This window comes from Ictidomys tridecemlineatus, chromosome 15 (assembly GCF_052094955.1).
Source record: "Ictidomys tridecemlineatus isolate mIctTri1 chromosome 15, mIctTri1.hap1, whole genome shotgun sequence".
NCBI lineage: Eukaryota > Metazoa > Chordata > Mammalia > Rodentia > Sciuridae > Ictidomys > Ictidomys tridecemlineatus.
The window spans coordinates 48918056-48930548 of NC_135491.1; the positions used below are offsets into that span (position 1 = coordinate 48918056).

The 12493-nt window shown below is 36.9% G+C and overlaps 1 protein-coding gene across 8 annotated transcripts in view; it reads left to right on the forward strand.

Moving 5' to 3' along the window:
* Positions 1 to 12493, forward strand: part of Hydin (HYDIN axonemal central pair apparatus protein) — a 358781-nt gene that overhangs the window by 157927 nt on the left and 188361 nt on the right. For all 8 annotated transcript variants that reach the window (XR_013430979.1, XM_078032635.1, XM_078032636.1 and 5 more), the window contains one exon: positions 442 to 594. Coding sequence is in view for 7 of the 8 variants with exons in the window: in XM_078032635.1 (XP_077888761.1) it covers positions 442 to 594 (153 nt within the window). In the remaining variant the exon portion in view is untranslated. The remainder of the gene's footprint in view (positions 1 to 441; positions 595 to 12493) is intronic.

Sequence of the window (12493 nt, forward strand, 5' to 3'; positions counted from 1 at the left end):
GATGAAAGAAAAAGGCACCGCCTTCTCTGGCAGACATAGTACAAGTGGATTTCAGCCACTAACCTGCACAGCTGTGTGCAGTGGCCCTTCCCTGTCACTCTGCTACTGAAATGACAGAATTGGACTCAAACCCAGCCACCTCAGCTCTAAAAAGCCATCCCTGAGCCCCATGCTAAGTGTTTTTCGAGGCTGGAAAGCTGCATGGGTCTTAGAGGCCCAAGATTCTGGTTTCCCCTCAGTGCATAGGAATTCTGGGCTGGAACCCACAGGTCTGACCCAGCATGACCATCCCTGTCGCCAGTAGGAAAGGATGTCAGCTCCCCCTAGCACCCTATTATGCTCTGCTTTTTATAAAAAGGGGCAGCTGTGAGCTTCCGCTGGCACTGATTTTTAAAGCCAGCCGTTTCAGCTGGTCCTGTTCTTTCTCTCACATGAACACAGGTATGTCATATAAAGAGTATCGGGGAAGGCCCTGTGATCTACGTGCACCCCACTCAAGTTGATTTTGGCAATATCTACGTCCTAAAGGACTCTTCCAGAATTCTCACCCTAGCTAACCAGTCCTTCATTCCTGCATTGTTTCGGGCACGCATGGTGAGTAGGCCCTGGGCCATCGTGTGATGAAAACCCAGCTCTGGCTCGCAGGCAGTGGCCTGGTTTTTGCAACACATCTTTGAAAATGAGCACAGAAACAGATTTGCATTCTTAAGCTGTATTGAACCATGTCATTCCCCATCCCCAATTCCTCTTGGTTATAACCTTTTTGTTGATGAAGAAATACAATATGCAAGTCATTTGGCAAATAAACAAGTACATTTTATATCATCCTAGCTCAGGAAGATGCTTCAGAGGTCCCAGCTCTCCTAGTGAAGATTCCTAAGCCTGGCTCCAGTTCTAGAAAAACACTTCCTAAAATGTCTCTGTAACTGGCAACCCTTCCTTTAATTTGAATCCTTTGCTACAAATTTGTTAGTATGTTTATTCTATTTTTATTCTCCCTTCCTTCTGAGAGTATTTTAAGGTAGTTTATAAGCATGTATGGAATACAAGATGGTATTTGCCAAAAATGGAAATTAAAGAAAACAGCAAGACCAAGATGGATACAAAGACAGATATATTTTTAAAATGAGTATATTGTTTCTGTGTATGTCACAATGACATTTTGACCTGCTGGTCTCTTATAAGCTGATTTTTATTTTTTGTACAAGAACAGACATAATATAGTGGGACAGCTTTGGGGATTTTTGTTTGCTTGTTTGTTTGTTTTGTAGAATTTAGGAATTCTGAACCTAATAATTGAAAGTGTTCTTAGTTTTAGAAATAGTTTTCTCAATTAATTTTTTCTGGGGTAGCCCTCCTCCTACCCCCACATCATTGTCATTTGAATAACCTTTAGTTTCAGCATTTGTCAGATATTTCTGAAGGATCAAATAATACTAATTTTCTAAAAACCACTGCCAGAAGGAATAGGATCATAGTTTGCTGCTGACTCATGACAGACGCTGGTCCCCAGTTGGCAGCCACTATCATTACCATTGTTTGCTTTTATTATTATTTTTCCTTACTTCCTGGAGAGGTAGCCATTTCCACCTCCAGTCACTGCTCCGTTCAATTTGAGGTTCTGACACGACCCCAACCTTGCACCACAGCCTTATGGAGCTTGTGCAGAGGATATTGCTTAATAATGGTTAGAGAAAAATCCTGCAGAGAAGACATTTTCTCTGGACTTTCTCCAGTTGGCTGATTGACGCATTTGGGAGCCATCACAAGTGTTGCTTAGGAAGTGCTGGTTCCTGGTCCAGTACCGAGTGAACAGTGGGAGAGAACCACGAGGGGGAGCAGAGCAGGGCCTGTGTGGGTTGGGGAGGAAGGAGATGGCAACTTCCGACGCACATACAGCACCCTTCCCTCTCATTCTCAAATACCTCCAGATCTCAGTTTTTATGGCAATTTTTGGTACATTTCAAAAAACAAAAAGCTCCATTGTATATATTGAATGGCCCAGTTGGCTTGTATAGGACTTTTTTCATTTCCTGATGCCATCTTTCAATTCCTTAATGTTTCCTTAAATCAGCGAGCTCTGGTTCCAAGGAGCCAGTCCTATGACACTAATGATCTACTGTAGGATGTGTTTCTCCCTCCATTGCTTTGGGAAACTGATGTTTATTGAGTTATAGAACAAAAGTAGTTTCAACTGTAGTTCTCATAGGTGGAAATTACACTCTTTATATTTCAACTGGAAGTTTTGCTGGATTTTCTAATAAATATGTATTAACGTTATAGAAACTGAATTATGCTAACTTAGAAATTAGAGTGGAAAGAAACTGAAATACCATTTATTGAGTTTCGACTTGATGTACAGTAACAATTCTTTTTTTTTTTTAAGAGAGAGAGTTTTTTTTTTTTTTTTGGTAGATGGACATAATACAATGTCTTTATTTTTATGTGGTTCTGAGAATCGAACCCAGGTCCTGCTTGTGTGAGGCGAGCACTCTACTGCTGAGCCACAATCCCAGCTCCTACAGTATCAATTCTTACAGAAACTATTAAGCATTAGGAAAAAGTCTCAGCAGGTAGATGCTTGTTCCCTAAATAAGCTTACTACTGATTCAGATGCTGGATGCTCTTCTCTTTTCTTGCTGGCTACCCTGACATGAGGAGGCTTCCTTTCTCCTCTCTTGGCCATCCGTGCATGTCATGCCTCCTCAGACATTAGCAGTCTGCCCTACAGAGCCTCATATGTGCCCACACATCATGGCAACCACTGTGATTAACTTCTCCCTTAGCAAGAAACATCTCTGTGTTATCATCCAGAGGTCAGGAGATGAGACACTGGATGCTTACCTTTAGTGACACAGATCTATTTTGAATTTCTCTGAAATAAATGCTATACCAATAAGAAAAAGATTTTCTTTAAAAAAAAAGTCCTCTTCATAGTATGAAGTGAGGAAATAGTGAAAACTATATATAGATATATAATCTATACATATGATTATATAAATACATTATAATTTTAGAGATTAGGAATGATTATATATAGCTTTTGTATACATTATAAAATCTATCCTTATAAGTTAAATATTATATATTTGTTCCATTAAAGCCTATCTTATCCTTAGTGTAAAAAAAAAAAAATTGATTAGCACAGGAAAAGAGTTTCGGAATGCCTAGAATACCAGCACATCCTGACCACTCCCGGGGAGAAGTTTAGTAAGTGGGACAGCAGCCTAAATTCCCTCTGGTTTGGAGGGGTAAAAACTCTCACATCCAAACGTGGGGTCAGGGCGTGGAGAGGCCCTGTGGCAGAGAGTGGTTTCTGCTTGCACACAGAGGGCTATCTCAGGAAGAGAGATTTCCCTGTCTCTGGTGAGCAGCAGAAATGGGGGTGAGAACATGGCAGGGGCCCTGAGGTCCTCAGTGCTGGGCTGGAGGATGGAGCCCTTCTTCTCCTGGGTGTCCCTGGGTAGACAGAGCATGTGCATCTCTCAGGACCTGTTTGGAAGCATCAGCATTCCTTTTCCTTGTGCTATTAGTTTGGACTTGGCTTCAATTAGCTCAGAGCCTTGTGTTCAGATGCCAGTGACACCTTGGGTGTCAGCTGGCACTAAAACATCTTTGCAGTGGCCTCTGCCTCCGTGATCTCAGCAAGAGGTCATTACAGTTTGGTATGTAGAATCCCTGGACTCTAGAAACAGGAATTCTGATGCTTCAATTAAGTGCTCTTCTTTCAAAACATTGATTTTTCTTGGCCTCTTACCATAACCATACAGTGATGTGGCAGCAAGGGAAACACGGTGCTTCCGCATCATCTTCAGACCCTCAGGCAACTGAGTCGTCTCCTCACCTCAGTAGGGACCCTCTTTCTGTATTTATTTGTTTCAATATCTGTTTCCTTTTAATGACAAGAGCTCTGCACTTAATTCTTAGCACCTTTCAGCAAGCTTGGCAATTATGATAATGACAATATGATGACATTGAATTAATTATTACTAACATTTAGTTTTATTGGCCACTTTATATATAGCATTGCATTTAATAAAACTCCATGAGAAAAATACTGTTGTGATCCCATTGTAAGGAGATAGAAACAGGGAGAGACAGATTAAGTAGATTGCAATTTCCAGTAGAGTGTGATGTTGATCTGGTCCTTCTGGTCTAACCTCAGACTCAACCTTTTTCACTGAGTTTCTGTACTGCCTGGCTTTACCTAATGAGTGCTTATGAGAATGGACCTGGAAATGGCAAGAAGATTTTGGTTTCATGTTCCTTCCTTTAACAACCTTAGATTTAGAAGTGCAGGATTTGCTAAAAAGGGCAGAACAAAAAGTTAAGGATCATCTGAAATAAACAAAAGAACTGGATAAGCTTTGTTTTCATCAGAGGTACGTAGAGATGTCTATATGCAAAGCACTGCCATTATGTCATTCTCCAACCAGCCATAATTCTTCATTATATGTCTGAAATGAAGATACATAATCTATCTTTTTCCTTTCATTTTTTATCCTTTGCAATGTATAATGAAGAACTAGATTCACATATGTAGATGTGTATAAAAATTCTTCACTGTTGTAGTTCTTAAATGAGGTTTAAAATTCAAATTGAGGCCCCTGTTTTAACAAAATAAATAAACAAACCCAGAAGAATGGCAGTCAGGCATTTAGGATCCAGTAAGATCTTTGGTGCGAGACTTTATCCATTTTAAGAGATGGTGAAAATTGTCACTGTTGCCAGAAGGCTTGTTTTAAACTGGTCTATAGAAAACTGTGGCTATGCATGATACACTCCGCCATCGCTGCACACCTGAGCTTGCTCTCTAGACCCAGGACTTAGACCTCTGTGGAACTTACTAGATTAAGAGTTTCATGCTAGAGAGATTTTAATGGGCAAACAGCCTTTGACAGATAATGTCATTAAGATGTTACACCCCATAATGTGTAGAATGAGCTATTTCTCAGCCTTTTAAGAGGTAGGTGAGCTTTGCCCTCAACTTGTCTATGGAAGGAAATGGCTCAAGGAAACCCAAAAGAAATCTGTATATGGAAAAAAAAAAAGAAAGAAATGTGCATGAATCAGAGACCAACCACTGTTATTACACCTCTAAATATCTTTTTTTTGTTACAGATGGGTTTTGCAAGATAATAACTTTGTTTACTAAGATGTATATTTTCAATAAAATATGTGTTTTTCAGCTCAGAACGACACTTTTGCATTGTACATGATTTATGCCCTAGATAGCATTTTTCTTTAGGCTCGATACATACCACTGCCTTTAGTTTTTTCAGTGTCCCCATTTAGAAGATCAGACAACTTGAATTCCTCTTGGTTAGGAGATCTGCCCAAGGTTACATGAGGGCTTGTATTTTATGAATTTTAGTCTAGTTTATTTTCACCACAGAATTATTTGATTTTAGAAGGTCAAGAACTATATTCTCAATGCAGAAAAATCCAAGAATTATACTTGACACTGGAACCTCACACATTAGCCTTTTCCCCATTTATCCCCTATTCTTAATAGAAATTAAATATTTATATTAAAGTCCATATATTCCCCTAGTCAGTTCCATTATCTTCCTTTCTGCCCAGAAGCAAACATATCATGAATTTGAGGTATGTCAAAGCCATGTTTTTATATTTTATTATATAATATGTATTCATAAATACTGTGTTGTAGCATTTTGTTGTTTAAAAGTGTATCTGAATCAGAGCACCTCGTTTGACATCTTGAAACTTGCTTTTTAGACTCATGTTGTGTTTCCAGCATCCACCCATGTTAATGCATATAAACTATCCTTTAGCTGCCGCATATACTCAGTTTACCAGTATTATTTTTATTTATTTGCCTACTATTTCACAATTGGGTTATTAAAACAATGCTGCAATGAACAGAATATTTGTCTGTAGAGCAGGCAAATAACAAGAAGTAGAATTGTTGGGTCTTAAGACAGGAAACAAGTAGATTTTTCAGCTTCGTTAGATATGTCCAAATTGCTCTCCAAAGTCATTATATCAGTGTGTCCTTCTAGGAGTATTTGAGCTGTTTCTCTAATGGCAAAACTTCGTATGGTCAGATTCTTTAAGTTCTTGCCATTATGAACATGAAATAGTAACTCACTCTGTATTTAATTTGTGTTTCCCTTATTACTATTGAGGTTCAGAATGGTTCATTTGGATATCCTCTCCTGTAATAATTATCTATTATCAATTATGTATTTATAGATGTTCTTTATATATTGAGAACACTAATCTTTTGTTCATAATGATGTTTTGGATATTTCTTAAATATGCTTTTAATCTTGATGCCAGTTTTATGAGTCTTTTCCTTTCCTGTTTCCTATGTATAATTGAAGAAATCTATCCTAATTCTTCTATTTAAATACTTTAGACTCCTGTTTTTCACACATCTTTAGTCCAACTAAATTTGTTTTTATATACAATGCAAATAATGTCTGTTTTTTCCCAGAAAGAAAGTCAGTTGTCCTGTAGCAGTTATTGAACAGTCCTTTCTTTTTCTTTTAATGCCTCCCCTGTTAATCCAGATTAGATTCTCAGAAATCACATGTACCTAGGTATGTTCCTGAGCTTTCTGTTTTATTCAGGTTATCTACCTCAGTGTTACTACCCCTACTGTCTTCAATGCTACGACTTAATAATAACAACTAGCCCTTGTTATGTACAAGGCACTAAGTACTTTATGTGTATTACTTTATGTACTCATCAATAACTTGATTAAATGTGTTTTATTTTTACCTCTATTTTACCGAAGAAAATGAGGTACAAGAATAATGAAAAGTAGCCCAAATTTACGCAGCTAGAAAATGAACACTGGAGCTAACTGTGAATATGTATTAGGATTCATTTTATGCTCTGTAATAAAATATTATAATTGTTTTCATAAAACATTATTTTTCATCTCTCCTAAGTTCCTTTGTGTGAAGGGAACCTTTTTTTGCATTGTATTCTCTAATATCATATTAATAACATTAATATTATTAATAACTATTGAATTTTCTTCTATCAGCTTTAAGTCTTGCCACACATCTCTTAATTAGTTCTAATTTTTTGTAGACTCTCAATTGTAGGTTTCCTTTCAAATTCTTATAGCTTGCTGTTTTTTCTCAATTCACTGCATTGGATAGGATTCATATACAGTGTTGAATAAAAGAGGTTAGAATGGGTATCTCTGCCTTATTCCCTACCTCAATAAAAAAAAACATTCCAAATGTTTTCATTCTAAGCATAATATCTCCTGCAGGAGGTTTTGGTAGATATTTATGTGACGTTACAGAAGTTTCTATCACCTCCTATTCTATTATCATGGACATGTGCTAAAATATAATGCATTTCTTGCATACATTCAGATGATTATGATTTTTTTCATTTAATCTCTTCATATGTTGAATTAAATTAATAGATTTTCTGGTTGTGAGTCACCTGCATTCTTGGGATTAATCCAATCAGTTGTAATGTTAATTCAAGCACATTGCTGATAAAATTACCATCGTTTTATTTTAGTTTTGCATCTGTTGTTTTATAATTTTTAGCATTACACTTTTCTGATTTTGATATTAAGAATATTAATTGCAATCTTTTTGTGGGGGTCAGTTATCAGGGATTAAACTCAGGGGCACTCAAGCACTGAGCCACATTGCCAGCCCTATTTTGTATTTTATTTAGAGATAGGGTCTCACTGAGTTGCTTAGCATCTCACTTTTGCTGAGGCTGGTTTTAAATGCATGATCCTCCTCCCTCAGGCTCCTCGGCAACTGGGATTACAGTCATGTACAATCATGTCTGGCTGATTTTCATTCTTATAATGAGTCAGTTTTTATCTTTTTTCTAATTTTTGGAAAAGACCTTTATGTAATCATTATAGATAGTAGGATCCACTTTTTGATGACAAAATCATTTAATCACAAGTCTGGTGTGTTTATTTTTTGTTGTTGTTCTTTCTAGATATACATAACAGTGAAGTATATTTTAACACACATACATAGAATAAATATAACTTGTTCTAGTTAGGATAGCATTATTGTGGTTGTACATGATATGGCATTACATTGTCATATATTCATATATAAGGATAGGAAATATGTGTCTGATTCATTCTACTGTCTTTTCTATTCCCATCCCCCTCCCTTCCTTTCATTCCCCTTTATCTAGTCCAATGAACTTCTAATCTTCCTCTCCCTTGTTGTGGGTTAGTATCCACATATCATCCACATATCAGAGAGAACATTCTGCCTTTGGTTTGGGGGGACTGGCTTATCTCATGTAGCATGATATTCTCCAGTCATCATTTCATAATTTGTTATGGCTTAATAATATTCCATTGTGTATATATGCCCATTCATCTGCTGTAGGGCACCTAGGTTGGTTCCATAGTTTGGCTATTGTGAATTGAGCTGTAAACGTTGAAGTGGCTGTATCACTGTAGTATGCCGATTCGAAGTCATTTGGTGAGTTTTTTGGTAATGGGAGATGATAGTTGTAAGAAAAATTTAAGTATTGATTTGTTTTCTATAATGATTATTCAGAATTATTTTATCTAAGTTTACAAACTATTGACATAAAATTATTTAAAATACTTTCTTATGATTTTAAAATGCCAAAAGACATAGATGAAGCTTGAGTGCATATTAACTATGTGACTCCCTACTGTATGATTCCAACTATATTACATTCTGGAGTAGGCAAAACTATGCAGTCAGTAAAATATAAAAAAATCAGTGGTTGCCGTGGGTGCAGGGGAAGAAAGGGAGACAGAGAATTTTTAGGTCAGTGAAATTATTCTTCATGATATTATAGTGATGGATACATGTCATTTTGCATTTATCAAAACCACAGAATTGTACAACACAAAGAGGAAGCCTTAAGGTTTATGTGACATTACCGAAGTTTTCATCTATACTTTTTTTTGTTATCATGAAAATGTGCTTAAATATAATGCATTTCTTGCATATATTCAGATAATTGTGATTTTCCTTTAATCTGTTAATATTGTTAATATTGGGCAATAATGACAGCCATCAACATAGGTTCACTGAATGTAGCATATGCATCACTCTGGTGGGGGATAGCAATGGTGAGGGAGGTTGAACTTGAGTGGCGTACAGTATTATATCCAAACACTCCAGACTTTACACTCAATTTTCCTGTGAATCTAAACTATCCTAAAAACAGAGTTGGTGGATCTAAAAAATTTATCTACTAATTTCTGCTTAGTCTTATATTTTTTCTATTTTTTATAACTGTTTTGTTCTTTTTCAAGCACCTTTGTAGTGGCACCCCCTTTCTCCACAGAAAATCTTAACTGGGCTTCTCCAGAAATCTTCACCATGGCTGATTTTAGGACTGACAGCAAAAGAGTCTCTAAGAAAGAATTCAATGTAGATAAGCTTCCTATTTTACTTGGCCACTGGCCGAGAAGATACCAGCACTCCAGGTGCTGGACACCCCTGACTAGTTTTTCACAAACATATCCAGTAGAGTTCTTTGAAAAAGTGTGCAAACAAGGCCTCTGGCCTTGAGCTGGGCTTCACAGAGATGTCTATACTTTTAAGATAAGTTACAGTTGGGCTCCCTGGCAACAGCTGGCAAGGGGAGGGAAGAAGGGGAGAAGAAGCTCTCCCCTTCTCAGGTGTTGTCCTTGAAGGGTTAACTTACCCAGAACAGTGAAAGAAAAAGCTGCTTTTATGTGAACTTTGCAGATTGTGAACCTCTGAGCCCCTCTCCTTACATGCTGGGTATAAAACTCTGAAACTCCCTGAACTCGGGGTTCAGGGGATTAATTGATTACAGCAAAAAACTGTGCCCTCTGAACCTGGCTGCAGCCAAATAAAACTGTTTCCTGATATCTTCGGTGCCTTGCCTTGTCTGTCCCTACAACTCCTTCATTGGAACTAACATACTTTCAATCTTAGTTTAGTAGTGCATTCAGTTTATAATTCTTTTCCTTTGAAACACACATTGCACATGCACACATAATGTGTGTAAACCCCGCACTTTGTTATTTACAGTAATTCTGTATTGTTATAAATATGGCACTATCATGATTTTCTTTTTAATATGTGAATTAAATATGTGTATATAGTTTGATGTATACCATTTTTGCTTTTATAGCTTTGTAACAAAACTTTTAATCATATTGAATTTGGAGCACATGATGTGTATGATACATGTTCTGAATTTGGTTTTGGAGAAACACAGCATATGATTGATTTTTATAAATATTCTACATGACCATAAAAAGATATGCATTCTCTAGCTATGTGGTATAACAGACTAGTCATCTGCATATTGGTATTAAATCAGTCTTGTTAATTATATTGTTCAAACTTCTATAACCTAATTACTTCTTGGTATGTTATTCCCTTTTTCATAAGATATTATTTATTTTAATCCCTATTTGTGGTTCCTTACTTAGATTCTGTTTTGCCTGATAGTAATATTGCCACATCTGCTTTTTTTTTTTAAATTAACATCAACTTGGTATTTTTCATTCCTTTATTTTCAATGTTTTGTGATTTGTTTAGTTAAATCTATCTTAAATAGCATAGGGTGAATTTTCCAAAGCTGATGATAAAGTGCATCTTTTAATAAGCAGCTTTGTTGGTTTCCTGTCGCTGCTGGGATGAGTTTCTTCACTTATGTTCTGAAGGTCGGCAGTGGAAAGTGTCTAGAAGGCTGCACGAGACTCCGGGGAAGAGCCTGCTTCCCTGCCTTCCCAGCTTCGGGAGGCCACCCGCATTCCTTTCCCATGGCCATTTTCTCTATGCTCAAAGCCAGCAGCATCTTCTCCCTCTCTGACCTTGACTTTCATCTGTGCCTCTTTCATCTTTCTCTGTCTTACTCTCCTGCCTCCCTCTTAAAAGGACCTTTGTGATTACCCTGGGCCCAGACCCGTAATCCAGGACAATCTCTTCATCTCAAGATCCTTAACCATTCTGAAGATCCCTTTGACATGTAAGGCAACATGTTCATGGATATCAGGGATTAAGACATAATTTGGGGAGGGCCATCATTCACCTATCACATCAAAATTTAGCTTTCTAACCCTATTGTGGTTGTAGTGTATGTTGGATTATTTCTGCCATATCATTTTATTTCTCCTGTATACTTTACTGTTCCCCCCCCTTGTTTTTCTTTTTGTATTTCTCTACTTCCTTTTCTTTTATATTTGAAACAGAGTCCCTGTTGCCTAGGCTGGTATGAAACTCATGGCCTTAAATGATCCTCCTGCCTCAGCCTCCTGAGCATGTGCCACCATACTTGGCTTGGTTTGTATTTTGTTTGTTTGTTTGTTTGTTTGCTAAATCATATCCTTCTAAGTTCTTTGATAAAGGTCTCATTTCAGTTCAGCAGAATATAAGATCCTATTTGACAGATTGTTTTTTCCTTTCAATTTTCAATTGTTGCTGGTAAATATGCCACTGTGACCTGATTATTGTTTCTACATGGGTAACTTGTCTTTTCTTTTAACTAGTTGCTTTTAAGATTATGTTTTTATCCTTTATTTTATTAAATTTATCTTCAATGTATCAGAGGATTTGTGTCTTAAATTCTGGAAAGTGTTTTAGCCATTATCTCTTCAAATGTTTCCTCTTTGCTATTTCTCCTGTTTTCTACATTGGTCCAGCTTCTGCATATGATAGAAAACATTTGACCCTTAGCTTTCCGAGTCTGGCTTATTTCACTTACCTGATGTTCCCCAGTTCCATCTATTTACCTACAAATGCCATAATTTCATTCTTCTTTATGACTGAGTAAAACTTCATTGTGTATATGTACCAGGTTTTCTTTATCCATTGGTCTGTTGACAGACACCAAGGCTGGTTCCATGATCTGGCTATCGTGAGTTGCACTTCTATAAACATTGATGTGGTTGTGTCACTGTAGTGAACTGATTTTAGATCTTTTGGATAAATACCAAGGAGTGGGATAGCTGGGTCATATAGTGGTTTTATTCCTATACCAAGGAATCTCCATACTACTTTTCAGAGTGGTTGTACTAATTTGCAATCTCACCAACAAAATAAGAGTATTCCCCACATCTTCCCCAACATTTATTGTTATTTGTATTTTTGATAATTGCCATTCAGGCTGGAGTGAGATTTTGATTCTTAACTGTCATTGTTTCACAATCTTTGTTTTATATGTATTATCCTATTCTGCATCACTTCAAGGATCTCAGATGGGCTTTCTAATCAACTTCAGTTTGAGCTATTGATTGCTCAAGAAAAAAAAATCTATTACCTGGTTGTCTGCAGCTTCTGAGCATTTGGAATTTTAAATGACAAATCAATCTAGCACAGAGTATGTTTTTTCTCTCATTCTCAGTGTCCACATCTCCCTTTCTAGAATTCTAATGTTTGCCTTCACCCTAGACACAATTACTAGTCCAGAATCAAGTCTTAAACCTCCTTGCTCATGGGGATATTGGAGACTCAGGTTTGGTCATTGGAAAGCCCGAGGCTTGGCCTATGGTCTGTTTATC